Below are 10,271 nucleotides of genomic sequence, written 5' to 3'. Positions count from 1 at the left end.
AAGCTTGTCTTAAGGACATAAAAGCCTGGATGACCTGTAACGTTTTCCTTCTGAACTCAGATAAAATTGTTGTTATACTAGGCGCATTTAAACATACAGTAACACTGGATGGTATTACCTCCAGTACCACTGTGAAGAACTTGGGAGTTACTTCTGAAAAGGAACAAGTCAGCGGGACCTTTCTTTCACCTGTAATGTCTCTAAAATCAGGAACATGTTGACTCAGAGTGACGCTGAGATATCAATCCCGTTAACAACCAGGCTGGAACATATCTCAAAGAGCTGTTGGTCCCATATCACCCAGCAGAACACTGACTGGAGGTTACCTTGTCGAAACTTGCCGGTAGTGTGGGCTGACACAAGGGGGCGCTGCGGCGCCGCAGAGGCTCACTACAGCCTCGTGAAGAAGAAGCCAGAGCGGCGCTAGCAGGCAGCGGTTAGCAGCAGAGCGGCAGGATAACGGGATGTCCGCGGCCTCTAAAGTGGTGCTGGGAGTCTCCGTGGTCCTCACCCTCAGCACCGTGGCTGGAGTCCACCTCAAACAGTCCTGGGACCGCGAGGTGAGCAGGGACCGGGCCGCGAGCGGGCTCGCGGTTAGCAGTGTGTGGAGGTCAGAGGGGCTGGTCAGTCAGTGTGTCGAGCCCGAATGTTAAACAAACCGTCTCACTGGGAATTAAAATGTAGTTTAAAGTGATTTGATCGGTTTATTTAAAGAGTGTCTAACACGTGTGTGCCTGCAGCGTCTCCACGAAGGAGTTCTGCGGGACCTGGAGCGTGTGGAGAGAAAGAAGGAGAACCTGCGGGTCCTGCAGGAGCAGAGGCTCCTCACCAAGCAGCTTGAGGAGGAGCGACAGAGGAGGGAGGAGGAGGGACAGCTCCGACCACAGGACAGCTGATCCAGGTACACCCTGAAGTGTGTGTCTTGGGTTGTTACCTGTGCAGGTGCATCTCTGTGACTGTCTGTGTGTGACCTGTCCAGGGGTGTGACCCCTGGAGATGGAGGGCAGTGCAGAGCAGCGGCTGGCGGCGGTGGGGGGGTCGGAGGAGGTTTCTGGGGGTCTTGAGGAGGGAGAGGTGGAGGGGGAGACCCTGCTGATCGTGGAGTCGGAGGATCAGGGCTCGGTGGACCTGTCACATGACCAAAGCGGAGACTCTCTGACCAGCGATGTGGGAGAGGAGCCCGACAGGGGCTGGGCCTGCGAGGACCTCTCCTTCTACTGTGAGCGCTGCCACAGGTGGATCCCTGCAGGTGAGGCAGCCGGCCAATCACAGCCCTCCGTCTGCCATGAGGGCTGATACAGGGACCACACACGCACACATACACACAAAGGTGACCTCGGTGTGTAACTGTGTAATGTGGTCCTCCAGCTCAGCTCCATGGGGAGCAGCCCAGCTACCTGAAAGGAGACAACTTCTTCAAATTTACCTGCAGCGACTGTACAGAGGACGGAAAGGAGAGTTACGAGAGGATGAGACTCACCTGGCAGCAGGTATACACATTTGTGTGATACACACAACGCATCAACAAGTATCACAAACTGTCATTAAGGTGTGTGTGTGTGTGTGTGTGTGTGTGTGTGTGTGTGTGTGTGTGTGTGTGTGTGTGTGTGTGTGTGTGTGTGTGTGTGTGTGTGTGTGTGTGTGTGTGTGTGTGTGTGTGTGTGTGTGTGTGTGTGTGTGTGTGTGTGTGTGTGTGTGTGTGTGTCAGGTGGTGATGTTGGCCATGTACAACCTATCCCTGGAAGGAACGGGTCGTCAGGGTTACTTCAGATGGAAGGAGGATATCTGTGCTTTCATCGGTCGCCACTGGAATTTCCTGCTGGGTACCAGGTGAGGGCGACACTGACACCTGACCTCTGACCTCTGAGCTGACCTTTGAGCTGAGCTGACCCCTGCTGCCTGCGTGCAGGAAGAAGACGTCCACGTGGTGGAGCACGGTGGCCGGCTGCCTGTCGGTGGGCAGTCCCACCTTCTTCCGGTCGGGGGCTCAGGAGTTCGGAGAACCCGGCTGGTGGAAGCTGGTCCAGAACAGACCTCCGACCCTGAGACCTGAACCGGACCGGCCCAGCAGCAAGACCAGAGGTGACACGCCGACAGTAACACTGTAATACACACACTCTGTGACAGTGTGTGTAACACTGTGTGTGTGTGCTCAGTGTGCAGACCGTCGGTGGAGCCCGTCATCACTGTGGAGGGTCTGAGGAAACGAGGAGCCAGGAACCCGGTGGAGAGCGCCATGCAGCTGAAGGAGAAGCGCTCTCGCACGCAGGAGGCCAAAGACATCCGGCGGGCTCAGAAAGAAGCTGCGGGTGGCTACACCGACCGCAGCACCTCCTCCACGCCCGTCAAACTGGGCGGGAGCCGTGGCAGCAGTGCCGGGCGCCGCCCCGACCTCCTCCTGGAGAAGGGCGAGGTGATCGACTTCTCTTCCCTCAGCTCGTCGGACCGAACGCCGCTCACCAGCCCGTCACCGTCGCCTTCGCCCGACTTCTCCGCCCCGGGAACTCCAGCCTCGCACTCGGCCACGCCCAGCCTGCTGTCCGAGGCCGACCTCATTCCCGATGCCATGCCGCCGCAGGCGTTGTTCCACGGTGAGTTTCTGGTTAAAGCCTGCTTCTGTTCCAGCCTTCTGGGTTTTCACATTGTTTTTTCTACAGACGACGAGGAGATGGAGACGGAGGGCATGATCGACCCCGGTATGGAGTACCTTCCACCTCCCGTCGCTGCCGGGAAGAAGCTCCGCCCACCGCCGCCTTACATCAAGCGTGAAGCCGAAAGCGAGGACGACGAATGTGGCGAACGTGAGGACGACTTTGAAGAGCCGCTCGGTCGAAGGGAAGGTCCGGCTTTGTCTGCGAGGGCTTGTGGCGGTGCGGTGGGACCTGAGCGGCGGAGGATGGAGAAATCAGACGGAGGCGGCGGCGCCCCCTGGACGCCTTGCTACGCCCCCCTCAGTCTGTATGAAGAGCGCACTCTGCTGCGCAGGCTGGCCACATGCCCGCTGGCGTTAGCCGTCACCGCGCAGGCCAAACGCCTCCACAGGAAGCTTCTGGTCCGCCAGGTGAAGCGGCAGCGAGGGCTCCCCCTGCTGGACATCGACCGAGCGGTCAGCACCACCCTCAGTCTGGTGGGAGGGATCTACGGGGGCAAAGAGGCGGGTCTACTGACAGGGGTCACAGGGAGCAATCGCTCCGGCAGCCAAGAGCAGCGAATCCTCGACCGCTTCCAGGTACACACACGTTTACACAAAGATATACACACACGGTTCTACACTCTGGTTCAAAGTGTTTCATTCAAACGTTTAAAGAATCGCGGCTTCACTACGACGACGTCTGAGCTGATTCAAAGTCCTTATCGTCTTCTGCAGCGCTCAACATCAACATCTCTATACCACTGCACACACTCCATCTCTATCATCAGATTGTTACACACACACACACACACACACTCACACACAGGAGCCACGTTCCTCTGTTGTGCTCCTGCTGTCAACAATTCATTGGCCTCAGTATTTTTCTCATATTGTGTGTGTGTGTGTGTGTGTGTGTAGTGCAGTCCTCCTTGCAGAAGTGGTGTGCAGCTTCACTCCGTGTCGTTCTGGAGTCGTCTGATGGGTTCGGAAATTGGTTTGGAGCAGACCATCAAGAGTCCGTACACATCACGCCTCCTCAAACCCTTCATCAGGTAACAACACGTCCATCGGCCTCTTGTCCTTGTCTCAGTGTGTGATCTGCTTTACCGCGTTTCCAGTCAATCTTTATTTATAGAGCAATTTTCATCCAGTAAAATGCAGCACAAAGAGGCCCTCTCATCTCTCAGACGCTCTTTCCACACACATTCATGTTGTGTCCATGTTGGGTAGGAGGGACTATGAAAACCGGCCTGTGAAGCTGCGCTTGCTGGCTGAGATCCGGGCGTACCCTCACAGAGGAGATCCTAACTGGACCCCCGAGCCCGACGCCCCCATCGACTACTGCTACGTCCGGCCCTCCCACATCCCCTCCGTCAATGCCATGTGTCACCACAGCTTCTGGCCTGGTAGGAGAAACACACACAGGATACAGCCAACAAGCTTAATGCATCAGTTTGTGTGTGTTTGTCAGGCAGGTGTAGAATGCGTGGTAATGTGTGTGTGTGTGGGTGTGTTAAGGTGTGGACCTGTCAGAGTGCCTGCAGTACCCAGACTTCAGTGTGGTGGCGCTCTACAAGAAGGTGGTGGTTGGATTTGGCTTCATGGTTCCTGATGTGAAGTATAACGAGGCCTACGTGTCCTTCCTGCTGGTTCATCCTGAGTGGAGACGAGCCGGCATCGCGACCTTCATGATCTACCACCTCATCCAGGTCTCACACACACACACACACACACACGCACACACAAGTGTTTTCTTTATCCATCTTTTCTTCTCTGGTCACGTCAGAATGGAGAACAAAGAGGTTCAGACTTGGACCCTGTTTACACGTCAACGTTTCACGTGACAAGACCTAATCCGTTAAAAGAAAGAGTTGCGTTCACACTGCAGCAGGACTCGGGATGGGAATCCAATTGATCAATTCCATGGGAATCGTACACGTTAAATGTGTTCGATTCTTTCTAACTATTGATTTCCGAGCACAACGTCAAGTCGCGTTGCGGTACGTTGCATTACGTCACACACTCTGCGACGCAGACCTCCTTCAGCCAGGAGAAAACATGGAGAGGAAGAAGGTCTAAAGCGGGAGACGATTAACGACAAAATAATAGGATACGTTAATACATGTTCCACTCACCACGTCCTGAATCCACAGAGTCCACAGCCTCTCGCCTCACAGCCACAAGGTCCCAGTTAAAAAAAAAGCAGGCAGCAAATCCCAGCAGGAGCCTTTCTGTGTGGAGTTTTCATGTTTTCTCTCACCGTGTACTGGTTCTCCTCCGGTACTCCGGTTTACTCTGATAGTCAAAACAACCTGCACCTTGACTCCCTGAGCTCCACCCCCGGCCTCCATCACCTCCCCAGAGCGCTGCGCTGTGTGGCTGCTGAAGACGGTCCGTTTGCTGAAGAAATGTCCTGCCTGAGGTCTAATGAGGGACTTTTAATAGATTAACTCTGCCGTCAATCTGTCCCGTGTAGTGAATGTCTGCGCCAACGAGCCGACGGCGTAGACATATGATAGTAGAGCTTCACTATACGTTTGAGCCTCTAGTTTTCACACCATACAGTAGTAAACGATCTACTAGAGTATATCTACTGTGTAGACATACACAATCTAATAGAGGTCTACTACTGTATGTCTATGTATTAGATCATTCTGTGTTGAATATCCCCTCAAAAAAAGCACCAACACGATATCAAAACTCAGCATTCCCTGCAGACCGAGAGAACGCGTTCCTCCTCGTACGTCACTTCCTCATTCCTCTCCAGTCTCCGACCTCCCAGAGAGGCTTAACTTGTCAACAGCGCAAAATTTGAAAAAGTGTAAATTCCTGAGAGCATCCAATGAAGGCAAATACACATCTGACTGTTCTTTTTTTAAGGGAAAAATTCTAATTCAAGTTTCATGTTTGGAAAAAATCTAATTGTTCCTTTTGGTCCAGAAGACTGTAAAAGTATCCCATCCCTAAGCAGGACACACTGACAGCGATGTAGTTAGTATGCCGGGCCACAGGAGGGCGCTGATGTTTGTTTCTGTAATGAAACCACACATAGGGCTTTTCCACCAAGAAGAACCAGGCGCTAGTTCAGGGCCGGTTCTTAAATGAGCACCGCCAAAGAATCGGTTGTTTTTCCACCGTTAACGGAGCCAAGCGAGAGCCACGTCATTGTGTCACTCCAAAACGTGATACGTCACTGATTTCACTAATGTGGCGCTCATGTACAGGAACCAGGAGACGGACTGTATTCATCGGTTTGGTCCGGGTCGCTCCATCTTGTCTGGCCTGAACCTCGGATGCAGACCAAAGAGCCAGAAAACATTTCGTCTCCTCCTCCTCCTCTATTGCTGTTTTTTCACGTCCGTCTTGCTTTAGTCCGGAGCCCCGGAGTGGCCATAGAGTAAATAAACAATAATAATAATGATGACGTGAATGAGTTTGGGGCTTATTTTTCAAAAACACACCCTGATCAACAACAAAAGTGGTCTTTCACACTGTAGCTGCCCTTGGCATCAAGAAGAAAGCGTGGAGCTCGACGGGTGCAAACGTTTATTTTTCTTTTCTTTCATTGTTCTTCAGAACAGGCACCAGCACAGTACACCGTGAAACTGCAGGATATTATGAACAAAAAATACATCAGTTCACTTATTTCATTACATTTCAATCTAACAATAATACACAGTGCCCGACTAATAATAACAAACAAAAAGACGCGCTGTCATTGTACACACCTCGCTTCGCCTACCAAGGGCTCAAAACACCGGTCCTCATTTCCTCAATGATCCCAATACTCCAACAGAGTTTGCCTTAAAGGAGACATATCATGCTTTTAAATCCTTCCTTTTTACATATAAATCATACAGTTGTGGTCTATACAACGCGAAACTGCAATGCTTGGGTCTGAATTCCTCATTATTAGAGCTCCACAGGCCCCTTTTCTACCCCTTTTCTGATGCGCTTCTGAGAGCAACTCGTTTTGGGGCGGTCTCTTCAAATGCAAATGAGACACTTCATACCCCGCCTCCTCTCCAGGTTGCAGAGGTGACACTCGGTTCAACGCCACCCTGTTCGGCCATCTTTGTAGTTTGATAGAACAGATACAATTATCTAGCGGCGCAGAAACTTTATATTCACACATTATTTACAAAATGTCAACAATGGAAGATTTGTCCATCCAGCCATACATGTTGGAGCCAGAGTCGGACCCGGCGGAGCGAGATGAAAATGACGATGATGCACCTACAGAACAACGTCTTCATATGGATGTAACGCAATGGTGTGTTACTATATTTACACTAACTTCTCCATCCATGCCCACTACTACAATACTGCCTGTATTACAACGACTATTTAACACAGAAGTTACATTATAATCTAAAACGAGCACACAGCGCTAACATATGAAGACGGTGCAACTGCTAATGCTAACAAAACAATGACAGGGACGTCTTATCATCACACTTTTTAGCGTTATATACAGCTTACCGAAGTGCTCTGTTCGTCGTCTCCATAGATAGAAGGAACTGACCGCTCAATCAGACGAAGTCTTTCGGCAAATCCTTCTTTATACTGGCGGAGGTTGCTGAAGCAGTCGTCCTTAAAGTGATTCGCGCACACAAAAATGACCTTACCCACAGATGTGGGTACATTTCTGTGAAAAATAAAACTCAACCAGGCACTTCGAAAAGGTTCTGATGCTGGGAGACGGTGTAACGAAGCTTGTGGGTTACTACATCCAACAACCGAACATTTCGACTTATCCTCTCGTAACTTCGGTTGGACTACAAAATCGCAGCGAGAAACAAAAATGGCGGATTGCTCGAAATGTCGATGTCCTAATTTGGCAATTCCGCTGAGAATACTGTGACGTCATTGTTCAAAAAACGTAATAGAGAATAGAAAAATCGAAACCGATCTCAAAATATGACCAAAACAGAATATAAAGATATCAATGGAGCACCTGAAGAGACTACTTTGAACTTTTCTGTACTTCTAAACACTCTAAATATACAACAAAATGCATTTAAGGGCTAAAAAAGTGGATTTAGCATGATATGTCCCCTTTAAGCAAAAACACAGAGCAACACATGTATGTCACAGTTTAATTTAACGCGTTTCTGTGACATCTTTTGGGATTACCTACCGGTTATGCTTTATATAGCAGTCGCTCCTTGCGCGCTGCTGTCAAGGCCCGTCAGTCTCAGTGTGCGTCAGCTGTCAAAACCCGCATGTGACGTCACAATTTGTAGGCAAGTTACAACCCGGAAACATGAATTGTCGGCGGGGTGAACCCCGGAACATGAATGACAACAAAACAAAAACAATACTGTAAGTGGCCACTTACACACATTAAAGGCACTATTTTATGGCTAAAAAAATCCAAGCTTTCATTTACAGTAGTATGGAGTTTGTTTTTTACTTGCCGATGAACCAAAAGTGTTGCTTCATTATAAAGAAGTTCTGTGGGTAGAAAATATTAATGATGCGTCTCGTAGCGGAGCGCAATGCAGCCACATGCAGACCTCAAGCCTGCGCTCATAACGCAGTACAAGACCTGGAGGTGAAGTTATTTACAATAATGTTGCGATGAAAATCGTGGAGAAAAAAAAACACGACATTGGAAAACTGCTTCTAAATTATATATCTGACGCAGCTGACATGGCAGGAGCTCTGCAGTACAACGGTTCAATTACAGCCACCGGCTCCTCCATCGCAGATTAGACGATCTCGTTCTCACACATTGTTAACTTGAGGGAACGACATAGTATTTCGTTTCTACGCGTTATTTAAAAATTTTTACTCTTATCGCCACTCCGGGGCTCCATGTTCGCTGTAGATTTCCCAATACCGGTTCAGCGTCTCTTCCGCCTCGTAGATAGCGATAACTCCAGCGATAACTCCGCCCCCAGCTGATGACGCCCAGCGACGATGTGGGGCCAGCTTAGCATCCATTTAGCCCCTGATAGGCCGGTGGAAAGACAAAGAACTGCTGCCGAGTCTGGCTCTGGCCCCAAACTACCACCTGGTTCTTTCCGGTGGAGAAGCCCCCACAGACGTGTGCAGAGAACAATATGCTGTACATGGGAACTAAATGGAGAGAACCCGACATTCGTATGGACCGACGACAAATCGGATGCTATCGGGTGAGTCTCAACTATAAAGCGGCTGATATGGACGATAAAACTCGAATACGGACCGCGAATCAAACCACTACAGGTTCGCCATGTTTGTTTACATGTGCAGATTGGACTACTTATCACGGGGGAGAGATGCGCATGCACAGGAACAGCGCTCCATAGCCGTCGACAATCTCTACAAGGGGGGAATCGCCCCCGTCAAAGAAAAGTTCCACCTTGGGAGACGGATAGGACTTAAGTAGGAATGTCTGTTTATAGAAAATGAAATTAAAGGGTCTAATCCTCCGCCTCTTTGGATTATGTGTTTGTGTAGACGTGCATGGGGAAGGACGTGACGCTGCACGTATCGGCCAGTAATCCGGCCATGTTGCTGTACCAGAAGTTTGGCTTCAAAGTGGAGGAGTACATCCTGGACTTCTACGACAAGTACTACCCTGCGGAGAGCCGCGAGTGCCGACATGCCTTCTTCCTCAGACTCAGACGCTGAGCAAGGCAGGGAATCGAACGCGGAGCCCTGCAGACAGACACTGTGTGTGTGTGTGTGTGTGTGTGTGTGTGTGTGTGTGTGTGTGTGTGTGTGTGTGTGTGTGTGTGTGTGTGTGTGTGTGTGTGTGTGTGTGTGTGTGTGTGTGTGTGTGTGTGTGTGTGTGTGTGTGTGTGTGTGTGTGTGTGTGTGTGTGTGTGTGTGTGTGTGTGTGTGTGTGTGTGTGTGTGTGTGTGTGTGTGTGTGTGTGTGTGTGTGTGTGTGTGTGTGTTCTCAGCCTGTGTTCTGTGAATGTTTCTGACATTAAAAGGATCTCTGTGACTCACGTCCATCGGTTCATGTGTTACTCAGGACGTCCAGCAGGGGGTGCAATGCTAAAGAAACACTGATTCTCAATCCAAGCTCCTGCTCCCTCTGCTGATTTTTTATTTTTTTTGTGATCCAATTTTTTTTATTATCAATTGACAAGATACAACACTTATTTTCCATAACAAAGAAAAACCAAAAAACATAATTATCTTAGATTCAGCAGCATATGTTGAAAACAAGCACATATTGCTAGAGCATGTAGGAATAACAATTTTGAATATAATTCAAAGTAATTTATTCATGTTTTCCCTTCAGTAGTGCTCGCTAACACACACACACACAGGCATTGATGTGCACTATCACAAACCCGTCGCTCCACCCAGCAACATTTAGCCACCTAACCATGATGGCTATCCTTGATAGACCAGTGGAGTCCAGTGGTTCCTCTTGTATAAATTCTTCTAAAATGTCTCAGGGTCTTGAAATATCCTTAATTTCACGTACATACAAACTAGCTCTGTGTTTTTGCTTGTAGATGAATTTTTTTTGATTAAATGTACGATTTGAATCGTGACGTTTCAGTCGATGTGGAGATGATTTTGTTGTGTTGAATGTTTGTTTGCCACGAGTACAAAACTTACGACATTTCAGATAAAATTCATTTCTCAATGGGTCATGTCTGGTGAAAATCTGCAGATCTTATTGCGTTTCT

At 49.4% G+C, this 10,271-nt stretch overlaps 1 protein-coding gene across 1 annotated transcript; it reads left to right on the top strand.

Moving 5' to 3' along the window:
• Positions 1-760: 760 nt before the first annotated feature.
• On the top strand, positions 761-10,138 carry kat14 (lysine acetyltransferase 14). Its single transcript, XM_080463046.1, has 11 exons — positions 761-901; positions 980-1,249; positions 1,369-1,490; positions 1,709-1,830; positions 1,910-2,082; positions 2,157-2,591; positions 2,658-3,229; positions 3,551-3,684; positions 3,863-4,038; positions 4,151-4,341; positions 9,080-10,138. Exons 2-11 carry the CDS (start codon positions 997-999, stop codon positions 9,251-9,253), a joined length of 2,352 nt encoding a protein of 783 aa, XP_080319172.1. The 5' UTR covers positions 761-901; positions 980-996; the 3' UTR covers positions 9,254-10,138.
• Positions 10,139-10,271: the final 133 nt, after the last annotated feature.

Source organism: Lipophrys pholis (assembly GCF_963383615.2).
Source record: "Lipophrys pholis genome assembly, chromosome: 5".
Taxonomy (NCBI): domain Eukaryota; kingdom Metazoa; phylum Chordata; class Actinopteri; order Blenniiformes; family Blenniidae; genus Lipophrys; species Lipophrys pholis.
This window is presented reverse-complemented; position numbering and strand designations above follow the sequence as displayed.

Coding starts and splice junctions, on each gene's coding strand:
- kat14 (XM_080463046.1), top strand. CDS start 997: ATGGAGGGCAGTGCAGAGCAGCGGCTGGCGGCGGTGGGGGGGTCGGAG. Junction 2,592..2,657: donor GCCGCAGGCGTTGTTCCACG/GTGAGTTTCTGG, acceptor TTTTTTCTACAG/ACGACGAGGAGATGGAGACG. Junction 4,039..4,150: donor TCACCACAGCTTCTGGCCTG/GTAGGAGAAACA, acceptor GGGTGTGTTAAG/GTGTGGACCTGTCAGAGTGC.